The following is a 27,782-nucleotide window of genomic DNA, read 5'->3' as shown; positions in this document are numbered from 1 at the left end:
TATTTACTACTGGATCTCCTAAGAAGCTTGTCATACCAAAGTTTTTTTATTATTCACCTATGGGGGGCAGTGAAGTCCACGAAACTTCCGGAAACCAGAAGAAAACATTGTTTAGGTTTGCGCATGCTTAGCAGAGAAGCGATCTGTTTTCCTGGTGGGATCATCGGAGTTCTGTCTCTTTAGTTTTCTGTTTGAGGGGAGAATTATAACTACAGTGGGAATATAACCGAAGGATGTTTGTTACATAAGTACTCTGAGACAGAAGCGTGACGTTTTCAGCCAGCATGGAAACCAAAAGAGTGGAAATTCCCACCAGCGTACTAGACGATCTGTGCAGGTAGGAGACGATTTACTGGCTCCGACTGTTTGCTACTCTAGGGCAGTCAAATGTTGTTACATGCTTTCCGTTTTGTAAAGTGTGTTACACTGGATTAATTTGTTTGTGTCCTAAATCAGAGTAGGCATGTTTGCATTCAGTGCGGAGCCATTATTGTTTCTGTCAGAAACTGCATGAAGTGCTGAGAACCACTGCTGGAGCCTGAAGGAAACTGAAGGTTTTTCCTCTCCTTGGTATCCTGCGTCCTCTGTAGTGTCCCCTTGACCTGCTCATTCAAACTGGGCCGGCGGGACAGGGCAGGCATTAAATAACTCTAGATGTTACAAACAGTAAAATCCCAAAGTGCACTGCCAGACCTCAGTGCTGCACAATTACTCAAGAAACAGCTCTGATGCCAATGTTTCTACAGAGTCTGGAAAAGTAAAGTACATGGAGAAAGTAAACAGAGGACCTCCATGTGACTCCATCCTCCTGTATTTACAATTCACTTCAGTTTATTTGGCTATTGGTTTGTAGGATCTCTGAAGAAGTCTGTGACTGACACACTGTATGGCAGTCTGATAAAAGGGGGGGGGGACACAAAAAACAATTAAACTGAATAGTGTTGCAGTCCTTCAGTTGAACCAGCTACCTCTTCATCACTCCATCTAGCTTCTTCCTCCAAAACTTGACCCAGTTACTACAGACAATAACAGCGACACTCTGCATTTACAATATTTTGTGAGAAATATTTATCATTAAAAGCTTTTGTGTACACAGAATGAAAGTGCAGTAAATCTTTTAAATCATGTAAGTGGTTTTATCATGTCAGGAACACTTTAAGTCCTTGGCACTGAAGCTGCTTCCCCAGCAAATGATGGAAGGACAACGTGGTCTCCACAACAGACCTCAGATCTGCAGCATTTAGCTGCACTGAAGGTCTTTAGCTGCCAGATAAAGTATGGTTTGCTTTGTCCCTCCTTGTAGATGGCTTCATACTATTAAAAAAAGAAGTTTGGTTTACAAGGCTGATTGGTCAAAATTTTTATTCCAGGTGTACCAATAAATTGTCCAGCCAATAAGTCTGCACTAATTTCCTTAATTTTGGTCAATTGTTGATCAGTTGATACTTAAGAGAAGCCGATCTTATTCACCAGTTTTACCTACCTCGGCAAAGGTCTAAAAATCAGCCACTGTCCTCTTTTACTCTGCCGTGTGAGAGGGTTGACTGACAGACCCACCCACCAGGTCATGTCTGCATGTTTGAGGTTAACAATAGTCACTCCACTGTTGTTAACTCAGCAACTTTCTTGCTATATTTAGCAACATTTCATAGAAAAAATGGTATTGGACAAAATCGGAATGGGCAGATTAGACTTTGTAAAGATCAGTAAACAGCAATCGGCCAGAAATCTGCAATCGGTGCAGCCCTAATTTCTATATCTAAAGAAGTCCAGAAATTTCATCCATTTCAGTAAACATGTGGTGACAATGGAGGAAACTGGCTCAGTATGGGCAATTAAAATGACTCCTTAACAACTGAAGCTTTTATACGTTTCTACATAATAAAGTTTCAGTACCAGGAATATTAAGACGTCTCTCCCAGCTGATGCCAACCACTGCTAATCTGGATGTTACATGATGACCCTGCTTTAAAGGATAAATAAACATTATGATAAATAAACATAAGTTTTTCATTTAAGATCTGACTTCAGTACTTAAAATCTGAAGGTACTTTAGGTACCTTCAGACCTAAAGTCCTCCATTTTTCAAATTTCAACGGAATGTTGAAATTTTGGGGAAGTCAAAAATGGACTGAGATTCCTGTTAGTTTGAATCTGGACAACAGTGGTATTTGGTAAGGAAAAATGATTGGGAACCCTGAGAGGATTTGTTTTCGTCTGTGTTTGTGTAGTCGATTCATCCTCCACATCCCCAGCGAGGAGCGGGACAACGCTATTCGTGTGTGCTTCCAGATTGAGCTGGCTCACTGGTTTTATCTGGACTTCTGCATTCAAAACACTCCAGGAGCACCTCAGTGTGGAATCAGAGACTTCGCCAAAGCTGATATCCTTTCATATGGTGTCTGTTCAAACAGCTCTCAAGACATTTCTAGTCATTTTAGTACAACCTTTGTGGAGATGTGTTCTCTTAGCTCTTTTAGGGTTTAATAAATTGCAGGACAGACATAATGTAGGAAGTCTTCATGGCAATAGGTACTATTATTCTTGACAACTGTAAACTTTTCCATCATTGTCCATTTCTGCTGCCGCATGGAGAGGATGTGCAGAAGGTTCTGGAGGAATGGAAGGAGTACAAGATGGGTGTACCCACGTATGGGGCAATTATTCTAGATGAATCACTGGAGAATGTGAGTTTATGTTGCATGTAGACATAAATCACAGTAAGAAGTTAGTTCAGTTCGGCTGTTGTCAGTCTGTCATTTCTTACTTAATAGCTAAAAACATTGCAGGCTCAATTTAAAAATCTTAATCAAGTTTATTTGTATAGCACATTTCAGTAACAAGGCATTTCAAAGTGCTTTATATCATAAAAACACAAAAATAGGAAGTATTCTCCTTGATAATTGTAAACTTTTGACTGTTTACTGATTCAATGATTATGATTCAAAAGCAACTCTAAACAGGTAGGTTTTTAGTCTAGATTTAAAGGAACTCAGTGTTTCAGCTGTTTTGCAGTTGTCTGGAAATTTATTCAAGATTTGTGGTGCATAGAAGCTGAATGCTGTTTCTCCATGTTTGGTTGGCACACAGTTGTAGCTGTGAACTGAATTAGTTTTTTTTTTCTTCTTTATTTTTAACTAGATAACATTATGGACATTAATGTGCTGAGCATAATACAAACTATCATCTTTTAAACTACAATCACATGGTTCTTAAAAGAACAACAACAGAGAGATACTCAAATATTCAGGAAAAAAACATTAAATAATGCAAGGCCTCATTGAATGTACAAAATTTGCATACTGAGAATAAAGGTAATGGCACTTAATGTAACAAATTGACATTTCTGAATGAAATATTCTCCACATAGAATAAACCTGTTTATCAAACATTCTTATTTGCACTGTTTAGCCCAAATGATGTATTGTTGTGTGAGATACAAATATGTTTAGATTAAATCATTGATCGAATCAATCAAATCAGTGTTCTCTCATGGCCATGAAAGGGTGTGCGTGCGTGTATGTGTGTGATCAGTGGCACAAAAAGTGGGTATGCAGCGCATGCAACACATAGGGGCACTGCACCAGAGGGGGCGTCAAAACCCCGTGTGGAGGGGGCGGCGCCCCGATGATGCCTTCCACTTCACCGCGCCCTTACACTCCTTCACCTCGTGCACATGTAAATGTAAATGTAGCGAGTTTTACCTTTCACGTGTCTTCGTCTCGGTGGGGGGGTAAACATATGATCGCTCATACAGATAGAGTGACCGTATGTTTTCTACACTCCTTCACCCTTACGTACCTTCCTTTGAGGGGTGGGTGGGGGGATTTATGTTTTCGCATCCACCTGAATAATATGTAGTTGTGCCCCTGTGTGTGATATGTAACTAGTATAGTTTTTCCTTCCAGGCGCTGCTTGTTCAGGGCTACCTGGCCAAGTCCGGCTGGGGATTCCCAAAGGGGAAAGTGAATGAGGATGAAGCTCCTCATGACTGTGCAGTTCGTGAAGTGAGTCTTCCAGGTCTTGTTGGCTGAGTTTAAAGCAGTATAACTGTCTCTGATGTGTGTTTCAAGCAGAACATCTAACTGCAGGTGCTGGAGGAGACAGGTTTTGATATCAAGAACCGCATCTGCAAAGACGTGTACATTGAGCAGAAGATAACTGACCAGTTGGTACGACTCTATATCATCCCAGGAGTACCTAAGGATACAAAGTTCAACCCCAAAACACGGAAAGAGATCAGGGTAGAGAAACTTTTCAACATTTGGAAGTGCTTGATTTCTATTGTTAAGACATATTTCTTCCAAACAAATTTTGTTTTCGTTTTTTCCAGAACATTGAATGGTTTCCTATCGAGAAGCTGCCCTGCCACAGGAATGACATGACCCCAAAGTCTAAACTGGGACTAGCGCCTAATCGGTTTTTCATGGCCATTCCATTCATCAGGTAGTAATAGTTTACAAGTAGTTGTATTAGTACAACATACAACAGGTTCTTAATTCAGAAATATGTCAATGTATGTGCCAGCACGAGACGCTTGTTCACCTTTTTCAAAATTTCAGTACCAAAGTTAAATGGCATGTGTTTTAGTTTATCTATAACCATAGACGTAAATCCCGGGGGGGTCAGGGGAGTCCAGATCCCCCCAATCTTGGAAAAGTCTAGAATTGTCCCCCTCAAAGAAATTATGAAAGAAACCCTAGTATTTAAACGATATCAATATAAAAAAGGCAATAGAAACAAAGAACGAAGTAAATGTGCCATTAAGAAAAAAATAAGAATTAATTTTTAGGTCACCCCCACTATTGTTAGAACAATGGTTCAGTCCAAAATGTAGGAGGAGCAACAGCTACTGACACCATAGACATGAACACGTAGACCCCTCATGGGGTGGGTCGGCCGTTGCTGCGAAACATCACAGCATCCGCCATATTGAATGTGGAATATGTGCCAGTAAGCTAATACAGGTAAATGGACCGAACTTCAAAAAGTGCCGTTCTACAAAGTATTTTAATTAATACCCGTCATTGACACATTTTCTCTCACACACTAATTTATTTGGCAATCAAAGAAATGACTAAAGACAGAGTTTCTAACTTTTGATGTGATTATTTAATTGTTTTGGAGAATTTCTGAATAAAGAGCACAACGTTTTTATTTGATAGAAATGATTCTGATCATTTTTATATTAACATTGATGAACAGACACACTTTTACAATGTTTTATTAAAGAACATATTTTCATAATTCCATAGTTTAATGTACATTTAACATTTCAAGACAAGAAACAAATTATTTTCTTGTATTTATTTTTTATACATTGAGAAATGACTTTTGATTTATAAATCAGTCACTGTCAAACAATAAACTACATATTTTTCTTACTTTTTTCCAGAGAAAAAATATTTATTACAGTATGTCAACTCTGCTATTGACAGCAAAGAGTGAAAATAATTCTAACAGAGTAAATTAGTTTTATTTCATTACATAAGCTGTATTAATACACTAATACTTCAGATTGAGATTTAAAAATACACAAAAAGTGAAAGAATGAGCATTTATTTATTATACTGGGAAAACTGGCCACAGGCTTCAGTCTGCTGGTCACACTGGGAGAACTCAATGACTTCTGAGACGTCCTGGTTCACAGGCTGAAGCCAAGGATAAAAGAGAAATTATCCAAAAGTGTAATAGAAAATACATACGATATGTTTCGTATATGCTTCTTTCACATTCAGAAAAAGACATTTTCAGCATGTTGGGCTCTGACTCGTAGCATCTTTATAGCTAAATACCGACATGGTGAAGCTGAGCTGGAAACAGACTGAAGAACAGCAGCTCCAGCTCTGACCCTGACTGATCTTTCCTCACTAAATCCTCTGGTTTTTAATGAACTTCTCCTCTAACAGCGGTTTCTCATCAGCTCTCTCTCATTAGATAACAGTATGAAAACGTTAGCTGCTAAGCTAACAATCAGCGGTTACTTCGGGCCAATTAAGCTACATAGGAAATATTTCTCGGTTGTTTAAAAGCGAATTTCTGGCTGAAAAGTCAAGTGATTCTGATCTTTCATCCTTACCTGGGGAAGTAATCCTAATGAATCCAGTTTGTTTCGTAAAACAGTTGAAACAAGTTGTTTGTTTGTTATTCATTGCTACATACTAGTCATTTTTGGTCCTGCAGCTTGAACACATACAAAAAAATTAAAATCACATTTTACATTACATTTTACTATAACTTTGAGGTCTCAGTTTGATATAAAATGGGCATTATAAATAAAATGTTTTACTCTTGTAGAAAATGTCAATGTCATTTGGATAGTAGTTATTCCTGATCTGATTGGCTGATAGTATTGATCGAGTTCAGACCTCCAAAGGTCCATCACAGGCAGCCATATTCAGGTGTGTTTCCACTAGATAACTGGTGTCCTGCTCTCTTGTTCATGTAACTCTTTGTTCGTTTACAGACCACTGCGTGAATGGATTAACAGACTAAAGGGTGAATCAGATAGTGATGAGGAGCTGGCAAACAACAGGATGACTCCATCCAAACCTTTAGACGGCATTCGGTAAAATAAATCACCACCTGTTCTGAGAATACTTAAAACTTACTCTAAACTAAGTAGTTTAGTGGTGAATTGTGGGCAGGGCAACCTGTTAAATCTCAGCAAGCCTGCAAATCAACACAGGGGTTTGCATTGGATGATTGTCTGGTTTTCTGTTTTTGTGTTTTTCATGTTAGGTTAGATTAATGTAAGGATCCAGACCTGATCCATCCAGTCAGAACACATTCTTTCCTTCCCACTTACCACCTTCCACAAAACTCTTTATTGTGTATCTATCTAAGGTCAAAGAGCCGAAACAATGCAGGCACTGATGTATATCCAGGAGAGGGGTGGACCAAACACAAGCAGCAGAGGACTCCAGGGCAGACGAACCAGAATGATCCCAACCAGGTCAGAGACATGCAGAGTACTGTTCTGTTGTTACATAATATTCCCCCAAATCTACCCTGATGCTCTAGCACACATAAGCAAACACCTATCAGTCAGCACAGCAGTTACTATGGAGATTTTTATCATGGAGTGATGGGATTAATTTTACTGTCTAGCCAAAGTTACAGAGAGCAGTAGGGCCAATCCTAGTACCATAGGCTGGTTTGGTAGTGCAGGACTCTGTACGCATTGGCTCTTTAGACCCTGCACTGTTTTCTAATGGCCAAAAATGTTCAAGACTTGATCATTGTTCTAAAATACAAAAGTAATGGCAAATGCTAGCTTTAGACGTTTTTGAAGCATTGTCATTCAACATATGCATAGCATAAAGAATTACACTAATACAGTGAGGAATATTTTTCTTAGCCAATTAATCATTTTTAGTAGCAAACTACATGATTTTTTCACATTTTTTTGACTGTTATATTGAAGATAATGTGTTCATTCTGTTTGATATAATACCTTGAGATTTTCCTATAAAACAAGTCTGCTGTTGCACATATTGTAAAACTAAGTTGTGGCTTGAAACAAATTTTATTTATCTCCACCAGGGGCAAAAATGGCTCTCAGGGTTCAAGACATTGCTGACCCTGCTGTAGTTGTGTTGAAACTGAAAAATCTGAGACCAAGCATCCAAGATTTGTTAGACTTGAGTGAGCAGAACACTTAGGATGTGTTGCGACAACATGTTGCCGTCTGTGTTGCTGTAACAAAGCAGCAGTTTTGTGAATGTGACTGCAATTAGGAAGTCCCAAGGGCAGGTTTCAAGTCCTGACAGCATCCCCAACTAAAGAAACTCATCGGGATGAGTCGAACACATCCAGTATCAGTTTCTGGTACTCTTGGGGATAAACAAGCTTACAAGCTTGAGAACAACAGGTTTGCTGGTGGCAGTATCATGATGTGTGGGCGCTATACTGCCAGCTGGAGAAGACTTCAGAGAGGAGGTTAAAACATACACATAAGTGGGTTTTATTAATGGCCAATGAAACTAAGCATGTGGCCAGGCTGGTTACAAAGTGGCTTGAGGACGCCATATACAGTGTTTTGAAGTGGCCATTACAAAGCCCTGATCTCAGTCCCATAGAAAGTACTTAGCTGAAAAGCTGGGTGTGAGCAAAGCAGCCTTCTGTCAGTTCCAACAAGTCAGTTCTACCAAATACTAGGAGAAATATATGCAAACTTTTGACTTTGAAGAATGGTTTGAAAAGACTCTTCCTGACATTTATTCTGGCATTTAGCAAATAGAAACATTGTTTGTTTCCAGAAACCAAACCCTTCACTCCTGAACTGCATCACTGACAGAATATCAGTATTTAGTTGATGTTCAGGAGGGTCTTATGTTTAGGTCAGTTAAACAATAAAAACTATCTACCTTTCAGTCCTAATGTCATTAATATTAAGCTTAATAATATGTAATCAGTCAACTATGCTGTGTCTGACTTTGATGACTCTTCTAAAGCTAAAACATGATGGTGGTTGTAAATTGTAAAAAGATGAGTCCTTGTCCTGTCACAGCTTAGCCACTATCTGCTGTTCAAGATCTGTATTCTCTCTGCAGAAACTGGTTTTGAAAAGCAGTGGCAGAAAAAGACAGGACTCTCCTTGTGTAAAGAGAGGAACCAGTGAAAATGGATCCAATAACCAGCAGGTTAGTGGCGACACATTGAAACTTAGGCTACGTCCACACTGCAGTGACAATGCTCAATTCCGATTTTTAGTGAGATCAGAATTTCTTTGCATGGTCATTCAATTTCAAAATGTATGTGACTTGTACATGATCTCCTGTGTGAACTCCAAATGACCAGAAAGTAGTTACCCGATCGGAGCCAGCACATTAGCAACTTAATCCTCATTATGGTCTACCATGGTTGTTGTTTTTCTTCCTGCTTGTGCATATCAGGATGCAGAATAGTGACATTTGTCGAGTATCATTGATGTTCACATATCTAAGTGGCCTGGGTTGTGTTAGAAAAAATCTGATCTGTATTGTTCAAGCTGCCATGGATAGATCAGATACAAGCCGCATTAAGGCAAAAAAAAAAAAAAAAAAAAAATTTGGGTCACTTCAGGGTGCAGTGTGAATGTTCCACTTCCTTCATTTTTGAAGATGTTATTTATCTGAGCAAAAGAAATCATCATATGGTGAACTACAGACGTTAAGCAGAAAATAGGTAGCTAATGCAGTGTGGCGCCTTTAAATTATTAGATATATTTTTATGTGCCCACCATATAATAAAAGCAATAAAGAGGTTTTTAACTATTTACACAAGAAAATATATTAAAGTCATAAGTCACATTTTTATGATCCTGATTTCCTTGTTTCTCAAGACCTCTTAAAGAGGTTCTTGTTTAAGAGAGTCTGAAAATAAGATGTTTTTTTCTTGCTGGCTGTGAGACTTTCTACTTCCAGCAGTATGTTGTCTGACATTCTGTCAGGACTTACAATGTTGAAGCATGACTAGATAATAAGGAAAACCTAGCAGTCCCTGGTAACACAACAGGACTGCAGCACTGCTACTTCATACTGGTTTGCTTCTTATTTTCCAACATGTTGAATATTTTTCAAAGAATTCAAATTTGAACTTTCTTCTTTCTTTCATGGGTATCCAGAGTTGGAACATGTATGGGTGGGCATGAAATGACTCCTATTTTACAAACCTTCTTTCATCTCTTTAACAGAAAGAAGACAAACGACCTCAGCCCAGACCACTACAAGATATGTTTGAGAGAGGTAGGCTGCATAAAGTCTAAAACCCAATTCAGATCATATTTTTGTCTTCATGTGCTGCTTGTGCCTCTGGACCCCATCCAGGTCCTCAGGAATCACTGGCTTACATGTTTTGGATAGGATCAAAAGAGTCCATTATGGTTAGGGGGGTTATACTGTGTGGTTGTCCTGGGACTATGGTCTGGGTGGGCTTTTAGATGCCTTAATTAGAGTGTCCAAGTCCAGTCCTCCAGACCTACTGCTCTGCAATGTGAAGATGCATCCCAGCACACCTGGACCAAACGAATGGCTCATTCCCAGGCCCCTTCCTACATCTAGGCAGAACTGAATGTAGTGGTGGTCTGCTTGAAGCTGAAGATCCAGCAAATGGGTCAGTAAAACAACACAATGTATTGTGAGTATTGTGTCAGAGCTCGACTGGTTTGACTAGAACCAGGTGGAGAATGTTGGGTCTTTTGGTGGAATTACTTCATCAATGCAGCATGGCCTGGAGACTATGAGCCAGTGATTCTGCTGAGGTGTTCAGGAAGCTCAGGTTGCTTTGATAGCTACCTTCATGTAATCTGCTTTGTTGGTTCTGCTGTCTCTCATCTTCCTCCTGACATTGTAAAACTGTAGATTCTGTTTGCTGGCCAGTCAATAACAATATCATCATGCTCAATGAAGCAGCTTTTTGGTACATTTCAGTTTGGGCAGGTCTGAAGACCTTCTGGAAAATAAAATCTGCTTCTTCATAAAGCCTGTCAGCAGAGAGAAGCATGAAGTACTCTAATATTTCCTGGCAGACGGCTGCACTGACTTGGGTCTTGAGAAAACGGTGGACCAACATGAGCAGATGACTCCAGCTGAGGAAACTTCACACTGAACTTCAAGCAACATGTATTCTGTGCCTCTCCACTCGTCCTTCAAACTCTCAGACGTTGATTTCCAGATGAAGTATAACCTTTACTTTGACCTGGAAAGAGAACTTTGGCACCTACACACTCAGATTTGTAAAATTAAACCTTATGACGCCAGTCATATTTGTTTTCATATTTCTGGTCACCAGATGCCACTTAAGGACTTTCCAGAAAAGCTTCAAACAATCAACCTTTTTTTCAATACAAGCTTCATTTGTAGCTCAATGCTATGAAGAGGAGGGAGTTAAACCATTTGATTCATTCAAGTGTGTTGGAGCACAAATGCGTCCAAAAGTTGCAGGATAGTAGCCTTCAGGACTGGACCTGACCTCACCATGAATACAGCAAAATTCTCCCACCTCTTTATCTGCTACTGAAAAAGCCCAAAATTTAAGTTGCCTCAGTTCAGTCTGAATAATATCTATTCTCCCAGTGCTGATCTGGAAACGTCTTCACATTTACAGGGTTTCATTTCTTTTATTTGTCATTATGCATTAGAGCAGTGGTTCCTAAACTTTTTCTCCTACTTGTTAACAAGCTTAAGGTTCTGTATTGATATTAGCTAGTCATCTTTTAGCTAACATTACCTGCATCCAACAGCTTTACTCAACTCAGTCGGTTAGTTTGGAGGGAAAACCTGTGAAAAGTTCTTTGCGTTTTGCTGGTTTGCTGCCATGATTCTAACACACCTGCGTAGCTCTGCACAGCAGCAGCAGGTCTCCTTCACTGCTGCACAGGTGTAAAAACAGGTTACAACATGTTAACAACGGATTAAACAGTTTTAACTGCTGATAAAAGTGACAGAGGACACAGATATGGGAAGTGTGGAAGCCTCTACTGTATCAAATTGACAGGAATAACAGAGAGTTGGTCACTTTAAGGTAAAAACCCAGCGCATACAGCGTTCATGTTTTGTTTTTTGTTTTTTTCATCCAGACGGCTTCCCGCGCCCCCCTTGCAATGGCACGGCGCCCCCCCTAGGGGGTGCGCCCCACAGTTTGGGAACCTCTGCATTAGAGCAATGTTGTCCAAACTCGGTCCTCAATGACTGCTGATGAGACCTGCCATAACAAGATTTTGCTGTGTGTTAAATAATAATATGGTTGCTTTGAGACCACTTTCAAGTAATATTTTAATAATAATAATTCAAGTCCACAATCTCAAAGACCAATAAACTTTATTTTTAAAATGAACACTTAACACTGGAAGTGGAAGATATTTAAAATACTTTAAGACTAATTCTGATTACTCTTAATGCTTAAGTCTACTGCTAATGCGCACTAGTCTAATGTTTATTAAAGCTGCACAATATGACCTCTAGGAGAAAACTTGTAAGTTGGTCATATGAACAAGTTAAAATAAAAGGACTTAGTAGTGAAAACTGAGATGGGTTATATTTACCACTAGCTATTCAGTGACACTAGCTTAGTTAGAAAATTATTGTGTTGTTTTCATGGTTTGAGATATTATATAAATTTAAAAAAAAATCTCTTTTGTTTTTATAGACATGGCTACAAGCAGTTCCAGTTACCATTCATCAGCTGGAGACAAAGACTTTGAGCACTTGGTTTCCTCCAAGGCTTTCCTGAATTTCAAATTTGACAGAGACGCCATCATGAAATGCTTTGATTACTGATGTTCATCAAACTCTACATTCAGTGACTTTTAATCTTCATGGACAAAGATGTTTCTGAACAAGCTCTTTCCCTTTTTGCCTTCCTTGTTGTGAGCCCACATATTCATCTGAAGTTTGTCCATATTTCTCTAACCATGTAGAAAAGTGTTTCATGTTGCCTGCCTTTACTGTCCAACTGTTCTCACGTCAGTTCATAATGTAGCACTTCTTTCATCAAGCTGGACTTCACGTACTTCTCACATTACTGCACCAAGTTACATCCACAGGAAACTGCACCCAATGGATGGCTACTGTTCAAACTAGCATATATTCAGCAGAGCTAAGATATTTCTCATTTCAAAAACTTTCAGATTTTAAACTTAATATTTTGGGATAGTGCTAAATATAAAACAATGTGAAAAGAAGTGATAGCATATTAAATTTGGCTGTTGAATCACTATCAGTATTACTACTTGACATCTGGATGTTTAGATTTTATTAAAGAAGGTACATTTAATTCTGGAGTTTGTAGCTTTATAGTTTTGCTAACTTGCTTTGCATCTGCCAGAGAACTTCTAGTTTGTTTTACAATGACTTCATATATTTGCTTTTACAGACACTGCCACTGTGTTCTAACCAAAAACCAGAATTTTTCAGACACATTTCTTACAGTGAATGACATAAATTTTAAACCACAAACTGTTTAATATATTCTAAAGCTTTTCTGAAACTATTTGTCTTTAGTTTGATGCCATAATTTGCCACTCGTTTTGTCATATTTTTTTCTGTTGATTGGGTTTGGCTTTTAGCAGTTTTCTCTGAAATTAAGATTTTATTTTGGGGACTTAGAATATGTGCTTAATTTTGAAGAACAAGCTGACTGTGCATTTGGAGTTTTGCAAACAGAATGCTACTAAATCCACAGAGCACCTCTAGTTTAAAGCAGAAACAAATTACTAAATTAAGATTGAAAAATATGAGTTTCAAAATAATAAAAAATAGTACAAAATAAAATCCAAATTAAAAATAATTAAAGAAAAACTGAAATAGTAAGTTTTACATCCATTGTGTTTCAGGAAGGAAGTTCATAGTTTAAATGCTTTACTTGAACTTCTGTAATCTCCACTAATATTTGAAAAATAATATTTTAAAATTACACTTAATATTTCAGGAAAACATAAGAAACATTGAGTTCTCTGGTGAGTTTCTTTTCTTCGGTATATGTCTCACTCCTGTTTGTTGTGATTTACAAGTTTTGTGCGATCAACGTGATCCTGTATTGCTTTAAAAACTTTAGACGTTCCCAATCATGTTCATGATGCACAATTTATCTTGTTAAGATGGCACGGGTTTATTTCTGTGGGAGAAAATAGTGTTGCATAAAACAGTGCTTTTGCTACAAAAAAATCTAATGTTGAGATTTATTTCTACGTGACTGTACTCTGAGCAAGTGCTGTGTTCATACCATGAGTGATTGTTTTACGAGACAAGCTGTTTGTAATGGATTTTACCCATGGTGATCTCAAGTGCACTTGGTTTAAATTGTTTTTATTTTTGGACGGTGAATTTAATAAAAGTATTTTTCACTCTGACATTAACTGGTTTACTTCCAGCATACACTGTTCAACATAATAGACGTGTGCTTAAAAAAAGCAAGGATTAATTTTCCAACACGCATTGGCAACATGGTACTTGTGGTACTTAAAAAAAAAAAATATATGAGGAAAATCAGACCCCATTTCTTCTCATTTTACAGAAACTAAGGAAAAACTAATTTTAGGTTGTTTAAAAACAGTCTGCTCTTTGCTAATATTTTCTGCATAACAAGAAAACTACTTGAGGATTTAGCTTTGCTTTAAATCTCTGAATAGATATCAACTCCTATTTCTTTTTGAGAACTACTTTATATACATGTTTCATGGAATTGACCACCTTCTGTAAACAGGTTATCCAGCCCAGAATATTTGGACTATATTCTATAACTCCTCTGAGCTTCTTAGATTTTGCTTCAGAAAACGTGTATGTATATGTTAGTCAACAGACTTTTTCTCTTTAAGGTCTGGAGTTGGATTGATCCCCCTAAAAGATTTAGCAGGGGTACGCAGTACCTGCAAGAGAGGGGAGCGGCTGTCTGCTGTAAAGAATCAATGGGTTCACTGTGCAGCCGTGACTGATTAGTTTTTCAAGAACAATCTAAAACACGACTTAATCAGTTAATAAATAACTTTTTTCCCAGTTCATATTGTTTCTGAACTGTTTGTGCTTTGCTAGAGCAGCGGTGCAATATGTTGATCGCGGAAGGCTTTGAATCGATCTCGGCATTAGGTGACAAACTGAACACCGCCAGGACGCTGAGACCAGCACGTCCTCCTCTGACCCGCTTAAAACGTTCGTAACTTTATTGAAGCACAACAACAACAACAACAAAACGTGTTCAAATTAATGACCCAACAACAATAATAATCTCAGTGATTATTCAACAAGGTGTTGTGCAATTCTGTGCGTTTCGGTTCCATTATCAAAAATAACTAGCAGAGCAGGAGTTTAAAATTAACTAATCAACCACCGCTACTGATTATCCCTCTGTCTGGACACAGGATCAATATAACCAGTTTAAAAGCTAAAATAAATGGCTACATGCCAGACATGGAAAGCTGGGATGCACTCCATCCCATGATGTTCAGAATTTAGGTCTCATAGCATCTCATGGTGTCAACATTACAGCCAGTGGGCTACTGGAACATATATATATATATATATAAAAATAAAAAATTCCCTTCTCACCCTCCGCAGGTGGTCTCTCTTTCATCCTCTGAGCTCAGGTCCTCTACCAGAGGCCTGGGAGCTTGAGGGTTCTCCTCCAGTATCTTGGCTGTGCTTTGAACTGCACATTTCTGGACTGAGATGTCTGATGTTGTTCCTGGGATCTGTTTTAGCCACTGCTCCAGTTTGGGGGTGACTGCCCCGAGGGCCCCGATGACCACAGGCACCACTGTGGTCTTCACCTTCCAGGCCTTCTCCAGTTCCTCTCTGAGGCCCTGGTATTTCTCCAGTTTCTCGTGCTCCTTTTTCCTGATGTTGTAGTTACTTGCTATTGCTACATCCACCACAACGGCTTTCCTCTGTTCATTATCCACCACCACAATGTCCGGTTGGTTCGCCATTACCATCTTGTCTGTCTGGATCTGGAAGTCCCACAGGATCTTAGCTCAGTCATTCTCCACCACCTTTGGGGGTGTTCCCCACTTTGATCTCGGGGCTTCCAGTCCATATTCTGCACAGATGTTCCTGTACACTATGCCCGCCACTTGGTTTATGCATTTCGATCACACTACAACTGCTCCACAGGGGTGAAAGTAGTTTTAAATTCTTGGGGGTGCTATGACAAAAAAAAAAAAAAAAAAATATATATATATATATATATATAAGAAAACTGGCGACTGGCAGCTCAACTGAACCAGCTGCTACAAAATGGGACTCACCCTGAATGGGGGACCCCTGAAGGACCATCAGAAGGACCCCTCAAAGGGTTCAGTCCCATCCAACTATCGGCCGATAACCTGTCTCTCTACAACATGGAAGCTCATGTCAGGCATCATAGCGGCTAAGATAAGCGGACACATGGATAAATACATGAGCACGGCACAGAAGGGCATCGGCATAAATAGTAGAGGAGCAACTCCTTGTAGACCACACAGTCGCCCGAGACTGCAAAACCCGACGCACCAACCTGTGCACCGCTTGGATTGATTACAAGAAAGCCTATGACTCAATGCCACACACCTGGATCATTGAATGCTTAGAGATGTACAACATCAATAGGACTCTAAGAGCCTTCATTGCAAACTCGATGGGGCTGTGGAAAACCACCCTTGAAGCCAACTGCAAACCGCTTGCACAAGTGTCCATCAAATGTGGCATATACCAAGGAGATGCTCTGTCCCCACTACTGTTCTGCATAGGCCTGAACCCCCTCAGCCAAATCATCAACAAGACTGGCTACGGATACCGACTTAAGAATGGGGCCACAATCAGTCACCTCCTCTACATGGATGACATTAAGCTGTACGCCAAGAGCGAGCGAGACATTGACTCACTGATCCACACCACCAGGATCTACAGCACTGACATTGGGATGTCATTCGGACTAGAGAAGTGTGGCCGGATGGTTACAAAGAGAGGGAAGGTCGTCCACACAGAAGGGGTCTCACTCCCAGAGGGAACGATAGCAGACATAGAGCACAGCTACAAGTACCTGGGAATACAGCAAGCAAATGGCAACCTCGATGAGGTCACAAGGAAAGGAGCCACAGCCAAATACCTCCAACGAATAAGGCAAGTCCTGAGAAGCCAGCTCAATGGCAAGAACAAGATCCGTGCAATAAACAGCTATGCCTTGCCAGTAATCAGATACCCTGCCGGAATAATTAGCTGGCCAATGGAAGAGATGAAGGCCACGGATGTTAAGACTCGGAAGCTACTAACCATGCATGGAGGGTTCCACCCCAAATCCAGCACCCTGAGACTGTACACGAGCCGTAAGGAAGGAGGCAGAGGACTAGTGAGTGTGAGAGCCACTGTCCAGGATGAAACATCCAAGATCCATAAATACATCAAGGACAAAGCCTCAACGGACGATGTGCTCAACGAATGTCTCAGGCAATGGGGAACAGAGGACAAGGTGCTGGAGGAACCATCATGGGAGGACAAGCCCCTACATGGGATGTACCACCGACAAATTACTGAAGTGGCTGATATCAGGAAATCCTACCAATGGCTGGAGAAAGCTGGACTCAAGGACAGCACGGAGGCCCTCATCCTGGCCGCCCAGGAACAGGCCCTAAACACCAGAGCAATAGAGGCTCAGATCTACCACACCAGACAAGACCCAAGGTGTAGGTTGTGCAAGGAGGCCTCTGAGACAGTCCAGCACATAACAGCAGGGTGCAAGATGCTGGCAGGGAAAGCGTACATGGAACGACATAACCAAGTGGCGGGCATAGTGTACAGGAACATCTGTGCCGAATATGGACTGGAAGCCCTGAGATCAAAGTGGGGAACACCCCAAAGGTGGTGGAGAATGACCGAGCTAAGATCTTGTGGGACTTCCAGATCCAGACAGACAAGATGGTAATGGCGAACCAACCGGACATTGTGGTGGTGGACAAAGAACAGAGGAAAGCCGTTGTGGTGGATGTAGCAATACCAAGTGACCACAACATCAGGAAAAAGGAGCATGAGAAACTGGAGAAATACCAGGGCCTAAGAGAGGAACTGGAGAAGGCCTGGAAGGTGAAGACCACAGTGGTGCCTGTGGTCATCGGGGCCCTCGGGGCAGTCACCCCCAAACTGGAGCAGTGGCTCAAACAGATCCCAGGAACAACATCAGACATCTCAGTCCAGAAATGTGCAGTTCTAGGCACAGCCAAGATACTGCGCAGAACCCTCAAGCTCCCAGGCCTCTGGTAGAGGACCCGAGCTCAGAGGATGAAAGAGACCACCCACGGAGGGTGAGAGGGGAATTTTTATATATATATATAAAAATTTTTATATATATATATAAAATATATAAAATATATATATATATATATATATATATATATATATATATATATATATATATATATATATATATATATATTTTTTTTTTTTTTTTTTTTTTTTTTTTTTGTCATAGCACCCCCAAGAATTTAAAACTACTTTCACCCCTGTGGAGCAGTTGTAGTGTACGGAGCCCCCCAGGGGACATGGGGAATTTTTTTTCTTTTGCGTTCCCTCGCAAAACCTTTTGCGTTCCCTCGCAATAATCTACTGATCAGTTCATGCGGCATAATTGATACTATAAGCCTTTTTTACGGTGGAAGCCGTACTTTCTGCTTTAATACAAGCTTATAAGGTTTTTCCATGGACTATTGAGTTATTATCGCGGGGTAATAAGTCATCTGATTGTGTCTCTATTGTGTTCGTGTCTGAATGGTTTAAAGGGCTGCTTTCTGTGCCGTTCCATCTGAGCCTGAACAGACATAAACATGCAGTAAATAAATCGATTTTCAATCAGTTTTTTGCACCAAAGCGTTAATAATAATAAACACGTTTTCACTGAGGCTCTATAAGAGCAATATGAATGAAATAAGTAATTATTGATATGACAGGAGCAGCGGCTTTGACACCTGGTGGTGGGCGTGTCGATGTGGGAGTGACTGTCATGAAGTATGAATGGGAAGGTGACGCTGCTGGCTCGGTGTGTATGAGGCAGCGGGTGAGATGGGGGGTCAGTCCTCGCAAAGTTTGGAGCATAATAAAAATTTAAAAAATCAATAATTGTGACAGAACAAAGAAGAGGTTAGGAGTTGATTGATACACGGACAGATGAGATTCCCCGAGTTAATCCAGTGCGGTCGTCTACCACCATTAGTTTGCTGTGTTTTATAATAATAAAACGTGTTTATTATTATTAACGCTTTGGTGCAAAAAACTGATTGAAAATCGATTTATTTACTGCATGTTTATGTCTGTTAAGGCTCAGATGGAACGGCACTGAAAGCAGCCCCTTAAACCATTCAGACACGAACACAATAGAGACACAATCAGATGACTTATTACCCCCCGATAATAACTCAATAGTCCGTGGAAAAACCTGATAAGCTTGTATTAAAGCAGAAAGTACGGCTTCCACCGTAAAAAAGGCTTATAGTATCAATTATGCCGCATGAACTGATCAGTAGATTATTGCGAGGGAACGCAAAAGTTTTGCGAGGGAACGCAAAAGTATTGCGAGGGAACGCAAAAGAAAAAAAATTCCCCATGTCCCCTGGGGGGCTCCGTAGTAGTGTGGTCGAAATGTATAGAGTGTTGAAATAGTCCATTATTGAAGTTTCATAAATCCCAAACTTAGTTTTAAATATTCTCCTACTAATTGAGAATAATCTAGTCCAGAAGAGTTTTTTTTTTTAAATTAGCGTAGATGAAAGCTGTTGAAAGTAGTGCAAAATTAGGTGGAATCGCCCTGTAGCCATTTCCCGAATCGGAAGATGCAATCGAAAACCAACTTCTTCCTCTACTCTTTCCCAAGAAGGAAAGAGTAGAGGAAAGGCAGACAAACGGCCAAGCTGTTCTTTGGGAAAGGCACATGAACTTAGTGGCAAGGCCAGCATCCCAGTTTAACCGATGTCGGAAACAATATAGGAGCAAGTTATGTTTTATTTGTCTTCATGCACTGATTCATGTATTAGGGCAGCGGTGAATGATGGCGCTGTCCTTAACCATGAGTCTTTTATTGTGAAGGGGACAGAGCGGATGCGTAGTTGCTTATCTTTCACTGCCCGGAAATTAGCTAACCTGTTGTGAAGTAGTGGCAACAAACCGGCAGAAGTTAAGAGGTTCACTGACGTTTTACTCCAAGGTACGTCCTCCCAAACACCGTAGTGCAAATTGGAGGCCGGTCTCTCAATTAGGAAAATTTAAAATCGCTTTTAAACGGCTTCATGCCTGGGTTAACCGTACAAGTTAGCTAATTTTTAAATCACGTATCTCTCACACCTGACGCTAGCTTGTTTGGTTTTAGGTTTCGGTACCAATGAAATGAAACGCATCAGCCATTCTAGCTAGGCTCTATTATAGAATTCTGTCTTTCTTCCGAGAAGAAAAACAGTAAATGAAAGTTGGCGTTAAAGTTTAAACCTTCCAGCCACTTTAACGTGGCTGGAAGGTTTAAACACACTTATTGAAAACAGAAGACATTAAATACAGACATATTTAATATGAAGTTTCCAGAAAATTCTATCATCTATTATAACCTCTATAAATTTAGTTTGATGCACTATTTCTATGTTAACACCCTCTAAATTTTATGCAGTCTGGGCACTTTTGTTTATTGTTAGTAGATTTCATGAACCAACTTTTAATTTTAATGGATTCTGATGTAATAGAATGTAAAAGTTGTAGATTATAATATTTGTATCATCAGCAAATAAAATAAGTCTTAGGATTGATTTTACCTTACATGTGCCATTAATGTATAAGATTAATAATTTGGGACCTAATTATTAGGTGGTGAGGAACACCACATACAATGTTCATACATTCAGACTTAAGTTGTTCTATCTTCACAAATTGTTAGCGGTTCTTTAAGTAACTTTTCACCCAATTTAGTGCAGTCCCCCTGATCCCATATTGTTCCAATGTACTGACTAAAATGTGATTAATGGTATCAAATGCTTTTTTGAGAATAATGAACATGCCTCCAGCAAATCTCTTTTTATCTGTAGAGTTAGTAATATCCTCAATTTATTCAATTAGTGCATGTGATACTGATCTTTTACTTTGGAAGTCATGTTGGGTATTCACAAGTAATTGATGTTTTTCAATAAAATTGTCTAGTCTGCTATTGAATAGCTATTCCAGGATTTTGGAAAAATGTGGAAGAAGAGAAACAGTATGGTCATTTGTGAAGTGGTGTTAATCTCCAGATTTGTACAGTGGAATAACTTTATCAATTTTCATACTACTGGGAAACTGACCAGTTAATAAAGATAAATTATAAATATGAGTAAGAAGTTTAGAAATCCTCTCAATTACTTTTTTTACCAGTAGCATATCAATGTCATTATGACAGAGGTTGTTTTATTTTTTTCAGCATTAGCAATATTTATAGCTTCACTTTCATGAACTGGCTTAACAAATATAGAACTGTCATTTCTTTCAATTACAATATCATTTAATGTCACAGGATCTTGTATTTTGTTTGCTAGTTTTGGACCAACAAGAAAGAACAGAGAAATGGTGTCTGCATATTATTTATTACCACATTATTTCCTATAAATAGTCATTATAGGGAGTTTCTTAGAGTTATTACTAATTACAGTACTTAAGGTTTTCCACACACACTTTATATCATGTTTATTGTTCTCTAATAATTTATATTTTCCTTCATGTATAATAAAAGTGAACTTATTTTTATACCTTTCATATTTACCTTTGGCTTCAATTGTCCTGTGTTGTATACAATTTTTATACAGTGTCTTTTATTACAAGCATTTACCCCTTAACATCCATGGATTATTTTTTGCCCTTGTTTTTTGCAGTGCAGTTTTACAGGACAGTTTTTATCATAAGGAATCATAAATAATCTCAAAAACTCATAATTATTCATTATTCACATCATTTTCTTTGTATGTTAATTGCCAGTCAAATGTCTATACATTGATCAGTCTTAACTCTTAAATGAAATGTTTTTTCTTATTTGTTTTTCTGCTTTAACAGTTATATAATGTGAATATTGGGAGGTGATCGCTCAGATGATTTGCTTTCCAAATCATTTGAGAAAAATATTTTCAAGCAATGTGGCACAGTGAACTGTTATTCTAGTGGGTCGTGTGATTTTAGGAAATAAGCCAATGCTGTACATGGTGTATCCTTATGTTTGTTTGGATTTATTAAGTTGATATTAAAGTCACCATCAGTAAACATGATCTCATGTTTCAGATTAGTAAAGTGTTCATCCATCCATCCATCCATCCATCCTACCTACCTACCTACCTACCTACCTACCTACCTACCGACCTACCGACCTACCGACCTACCGACCTACCTACCTACCTACCTACCTACCTACCTAGTGGGGTTGGGAGGTGCTAGTGCCTATCTCAAGCAAACGTTTTGGGTGAGAGGCAGGGTCACCCTGGACAAGTCACCAGTCTGTCGCAGGGCAATACATGATTTAAGTAATCTTTAATATTATGAAAATTTGCATACCAGCTTTTGCTGTTACAATGAATAATGTAATATATTATAATATTTAAGGCACTAAAATTGAAAAACTTTCCAGTTGATCCTGGTTGTTGCCTTTCAAAGGTGATACTAAGAGCTGAAACTTAAAGTGAATAGAAATTCTCTTAAATCATCCTATAGTTTCCCAGAGGCAATAAACATGGAATCTCAGTCCTCTTCCAACTCACCCTTTTCCACCTGCTTTCCATCAGGGACCAATCTATGGTAACATGAACAAGCCACTACAATGGATTGGGAATCTATTGTCTTTGCAGCCATATGGAACCACTTTAATGATACTTTTTGTGCTATAACAAAAAATGCTTTCAGAAATCAGCATTTTCACTTATCTGTTAATTAAAATTAAATGCTCTTGTGCTTACTAAGGTTTCCTATGCAATCAGACCAGTTTTTAGGTTTATTAAATGTCTAAGACTGAGTAGTTCTCAGAAACAGCCTGACTCTTGTCTTACCATCTTTGCCTCAGGAAAATTGTCACATAAAATCTGCAAAAAAGTACTCACTCCCTGAATGTTGTCTTGTGCTCTCTTTCCATGAATAATGCAATTGCTGTACACACAGTCAGGTATTATATATTGAACAATGCATTATTTTTATGAAAGTTCTTCCTTTAAAGTCAATAAAAAGCAACATTTTCACATAATCTGTAGGCAGGCAGATCTGTATTTTTCTTTAAGTTTTCTTAGCCTATTTAACAGTATTTGGACATGAAATACTGTTTTGGATTAACAAAACAGCAATCCATGTCATGAAATAGGGAAGAGAGAGAAGGAGAAGACATGTTGTAAATGGTCTGAGACCAGGAATCAAACCCAAGACCACCGCAATGAGGACTACAACCCACATCACTGTCTGCTTTCACCTAAAAGTCTAACTTTCTGCTGTTCTCATACTTGAAGCAATTTTATATTTGAGTTTCCTTTTTTTGACAAAACCTTCTACTACACGAGGTTAAAAAAGTGAACAGTTGAGTTTTTAGTTTAGAGCACTTGACACTAGTGAAGAAGATGTCTTTTTGTGTTGCAGTGCACCATGTTTAATGCTATGGGGACATCACAAAAACCGTCCAGGCGTCAGAACATGTCACCTCCAGGCTCTAGTTCCAGTGACTCAAAAACAATTCACATCGGTGAAGAAGTCAAGATAGCAGTGAACCTCTCTTTGGAGAGGTTTCGTTACAGTGATGAAAAAGGTACCAACAAAAACTTCCATCATTCATCTCTTTGCGCAAACAGCGCTCTGTTTACTTATGTGTTTTTCATAAGAAACTCTAAGGTACAAGTTAAAGTCAGTTTTCAATAGGATGTTGCACCTTAAGTCAACTTTAGGACCAATGACTCAAACAGCACCTTAAGTTATCCTGGACTCCGCCATCATTAACCTGCACTAATCTTACTTCTTTTTGTGAATGTTGCAAGTATGTTTTTTGTCTGTAATTGAGAGTTATTACTCAGGCTACACAATATTAGAAAAACTTTAAGTAATGTTAGAAAAGCTCACACGTCTCTTTTCCACTGCCTGAAGTTAAATCAGACCCATCCTATCTTATTTTAGAGAGGAGGGGTCTGACACTGACACTTTGCGACTCTGTTTAGTTAGAATTATCCAAACTATTGTTTACTACTGTCTGCCGCTTGGTGTAGTATTTTACTTTACTGGTTGTGATTGGTTGATATTTATCCAAGTCAATGCAGTATTTGCAAGGAATACTCTGAATGAAAAAACAATCTTTGATTGACAGTTGTGGTTCATATACATTAACTTGATCAAGTTTCAGAGCAGACACACAGCTGATCATGTGACAGAACACATATTGAGCAAACGTGTGTGAGGTGGCTGCCTGCACATCATTTCTTCTTCAACAGGACATGTGCATGTATCAGTCTCAAAGCATACTTTACGTCAACTTCTAAAAATGTGAATACATATTGAAATATATTTGTGGTTCACATTGAGCTTGCAGAGCAAGAGCTGTGGCTTTTATGAGTGATGCTTACCTTGCTGCAGTATTTTCTGAAAATGAGCCCTCACAGATGGTCGTGTAAATACCAACAGAGGTGGACCTGCTATTGGAACACCTTGAATATCATAAAGTTTGAATGAAAGATGCAGAGGAACAAAACCTCAGAGATTCAGCTGCGAGGCCACAAATGTGCAGAAGCGTGGACGTTGTATTTGGTCTGCACCCTTGGCTTTGCTCCCAGTTCAATACATCAACTATAAACTCATCTTTTCTGTGAATGTTACTGGTGTACAAAAAAACATATTTAAAGGGGCGCTATTATGTGTTTTTCAGTCACATGGTGTCACACTCAAGTAAGTGTGTTACTTTAGTTGTCATAAAAATGCTATTAACATTTATCAAATCTGACTTAAAAGGAATTTGACTTCATAATTGAATGCCTTGAAATTGGGTTTCTGTCTTTTTAAAAACTCCTGCTCTTTCTGACACTGCCTTCAGGAAGACATCACAACATTCTCTATTAACCCTATAACAACATTTTTACCAGCGTTGCACTGAGAAGTATCATAATTACTTGATTGTGCTATAAAATGGCACTTTGGCTGGAAGACACATAATACTGCCCCTTTAACATTTGTTTTCCTTTTTCATTTTTGGCTTGATATAAAAAGACGTTTTTGGTAGAACAAAAGATGGTTGATTTCACCATCATACTCTTGTAAGCTTCAGGAGTCAAGTTTTATGTGGAGTATGCTAACGTTTACCCTTTCTGCTTTTGGTGGAACAGAGATGGAATTCCCATCCTCACTGTCCAGCACTGAGCGGGCCTTTGTTCATCGACTGGCCCAGTCCCTGGGCTACATTTCCAAAAGCAAAGGGTGAGTTCAACTATTCAACATCTTTGAGCTCCTGATGCGAAATTTTAGGGCTGTTGAAAACTATTATTTTAGCACTTTAGTACTTTATAGATTATTCTGATGAATACTTGAGTAATCACATAAAAATTTGATCAAATAAAATATTGGTGAATTCTGCCCCAACAGCATATATATATATATATATATATATATATATATATATATATATATATATGAGCGTATGTACGTACAATGTAATAAATATGAATGTTTTTATTTGACTTTTTCAGAAAAGGCTCCAGTCGTTTTCTGACAGTCAGGAAGAGAGATGTTTCAGACAAACCTCGGCCCAGTACATCTCTCGATCTGTGCCCCAGCTCCTTATATTTCATTCGCAGCCTACTGCAGAGATTTCCCACCAGCAAGAAGGAACGTGCAGACATGCATCCCAACATCAAAAGTGGCATGTCTCTGGCTACAGAAACTAGTGATTATCTGTGTGTGTGTGTGTGTGTGTGTGTGTGTGTGTGTGTGTGTGTGTGTGTGTGTGTGTGTGTGTGTGTGTGTGTGTGTGTGTGTGTGTGTGTGTGTGTGTGTGTGTCTATATTTGATGTTGTGGAGGGCACTGTACAGAGATGAGAGGAGAGTAAAATGCACCTTGGATTTGGAGTTGGACAGAGGACTTTAACCTTGTCCTCTGTTCAACACCAACATATAAGTGGAAAACTTTAGACAAATTTGGATTATTTGGCAGGCAGTATAACTCAACTCATGTATAATGTGTTTGGTCACATAGTATCTGATGTGTCATGTTTTGCTCTTCTTTTAGATAGTGGCTTTGACAGGAACAGAGCAAGTGGGCGTCTAAACAATGGCATTCCTATGGTTCCTAGGAAGAGGGCACCATCAGAACTGGACATTTTTCGAAGCTCCCTGCCTGTGCATGAGCACCAGGAGGAGATTGTCCGACTGATCAGAGAAAACAGGGTGGTACTTGTTTTGGGAGAGACTGGCTCTGGAAAAACTACACAGGTGAGTGTTGATGCAGGTGGATTTAGACGATCAGTAAAGTTTTCTATTTGGCTTATCTTCTCCCCTCAAAATCTTCCTATATTTGACATTCATCTGTTTCTTTTCATTGAAAGCTTTTTGTCCTGGAGCACCAGTTTTAAGTTTCCACTCATATGACAGATGATCAGGTTTTTCTCTAGTATAGAAACTGTTCAAAACTAGTCTTTGCAAACCAATAGATGTTTTCAAGTTAAATGAATCTGTATTTTTATCTACTGTATTTTCCGCACTATAAGGCGCACCGGATTATAAGGCGCATAGAATAGACGCTACAGTAGAGGCGGGAGTTACGTTATGCATCCACTAGATGGAGCTGCACTAAAGAGAATGTCAACAAAACAGTCTGACTCCGGTTGGCGAGGAGAGCCTTCTGCGACTGGGCCGGAATGTGCCCGGACAATGGTCACCCTTCTCCGTTCGCGCACAGCATGTTCATGGAGAATGTGGTGCTAAATGACCTGCAGACGACCTGATTCTAGACGGTCGGTAGGCAGATAGGTCAGTCAAACTTTATTAATAGATTACAAACCAGTGTTCTGACAATACAGAACTGTACCCATTTTTGATGTTTTACATTTTTCTGTTTGCATACATTATGTTGTGCTATTTTAAATGATTATCACTTCAATTTTTAGATTTACTTTTTAAAAGCCCATCTAGGGACAAGTGCTGCGAATTAGCTGTTGCTATTGCACAATGATGCAAACATGGGACTGCTGTTTTATTCAGTTTGTCTATGTCGATGTGTGTCTGTCCCTATCAAATAAACTTAAAAAAAAAAAAAAATTATCCCAGCATGCACCGCACACTTCTTCTTCTACGGGCGAAAATGAAGTCGGCGGCTGCTTACCGTAGTTGCTAGACCTGTTGTGGCTCAATATTGGTCCATACATAAGGCGCACCGGATTATAAGGCGCATAGAATAGACGCTACAGTAGAGGCGGGAGTTACGTTATGCATCCACTAGATGGAGCTGCACTAAAGAGAATGTCAACAAAACAGTCTGACTCCGGTTGGCGAGGAGAGCCTTCTGCGACTGGGCCGGAATGTGCCCGGACAATGGTCACCCTTCTCCGTTCGCGCACAGCATGTTCATGGAGAATGTGGTGCTAAATGACCTGCAGACGACCTGATTCTAGACGGTCGGTAGGCAGATAGGTCAGTCAAACTTTATTAATAGATTACAAACCAGTGTTCTGACAATACAGAACTGTACCCATTTTTGATGTTTTACATTTTTCTGTTTGCATACATTATGTTGTGCTATTTTAAATGATTATCACTTCAATTTTTAGATTTACTTTTTAAAAGCCCATCTAGGGACAAGTGCTGCGAATTAGCTGTTGCTATTGCACAATGATGCAAACATGGGACTGCTGTTTTATTCAGTTTGTCTATGTCGATGTGTGTCTGTCCCTATCAAATAAACTTAAAAAAAAAAAAAAATTATCCCAGCATGCACCGCACACTTCTTCTTCTACGGGCGAAAATGAAGTCGGCGGCTGCTTACCGTAGTTGCTAGACCTGTTGTGGCTCAATATTGGTCCATACATAAGGCGCACCGGATTATAAGGCGCATAGAATAGACGCTACAGTAGAGGCGGGAGTTACGTTATGCATCCACTAGATGGAGCTGCACTAAAGAGAATGTCAACAAAACAGTCTGACTCCGGTTGGCGAGGAGAGCCTTCTGCGACTGGGCCGGAATGTGCCCGGACAATGGTCACCCTTCTCCGTTCGCGCACAGCATGTTCATGGAGAATGTGGTGCTAAATGACCTGCAGACGACCTGATTCTAGACGGTCGGTAGGCAGATAGGTCAGTCAAACTTTATTAATAGATTACAAACCAGTGTTCTGACAA

General features: G+C 39.3%; 2 protein-coding genes across 3 annotated transcripts in view; both read left to right on the top strand.

Annotated features, from left to right (window-relative positions):
* Positions 1 to 99: 99 nt before the first annotated feature.
* dcp2 (decapping mRNA 2) lies at positions 100 to 13,831 on the top strand. 2 transcript variants are annotated; one of them, XM_014977170.2, is made up of 11 exons: positions 101 to 337; positions 2,232 to 2,383; positions 2,560 to 2,687; positions 3,909 to 4,007; positions 4,092 to 4,244; positions 4,334 to 4,446; positions 6,467 to 6,568; positions 6,847 to 6,955; positions 8,556 to 8,645; positions 9,677 to 9,728; positions 12,130 to 13,831. In XM_014977170.2, exons 1-11 carry the CDS (start codon positions 285 to 287, stop codon positions 12,258 to 12,260), a joined length of 1,182 nt encoding a protein of 393 aa, XP_014832656.1. In that variant the 5' UTR covers positions 101 to 284; the 3' UTR covers positions 12,261 to 13,831. The 2 variants fall into 2 exon arrangements, with proteins under 2 accessions (XP_087866830.1, XP_014832656.1); XM_088010704.1 differs by lacking the exon at positions 9,677 to 9,728 and having other exon boundaries at positions 100 to 337.
* Positions 13,832 to 19,545: 5,714 nt separating this feature from the next.
* The window catches only part of ythdc2 (YTH domain containing 2), a 44,073-nt gene continuing 35,836 nt past the window's right edge, over positions 19,546 to 27,782 (top strand). Inside the window, exons 1-5 of the mRNA XM_015007228.2 lie at positions 19,546 to 19,641; positions 23,055 to 23,220; positions 24,779 to 24,869; positions 25,139 to 25,335; positions 25,678 to 25,880. Coding sequence (XP_014862714.2) covers positions 23,061 to 23,220; positions 24,779 to 24,869; positions 25,139 to 25,335; positions 25,678 to 25,880 — 651 coding nt within the window. The 5' untranslated portion in view covers positions 19,546 to 19,641; positions 23,055 to 23,060. The remainder of the gene's footprint in view (positions 19,642 to 23,054; positions 23,221 to 24,778; positions 24,870 to 25,138; positions 25,336 to 25,677; positions 25,881 to 27,782) is intronic.

This window comes from Poecilia mexicana, unplaced genomic scaffold (genome assembly GCF_051168715.1).
Source record: "Poecilia mexicana isolate PSO_F unplaced genomic scaffold, ASM5116871v1 scaffold_12, whole genome shotgun sequence".
In the NCBI taxonomy this organism is placed as follows: Eukaryota; Metazoa; Chordata; class Actinopteri; order Cyprinodontiformes; family Poeciliidae; genus Poecilia; species Poecilia mexicana.
This window is presented reverse-complemented; position numbering and strand designations above follow the sequence as displayed.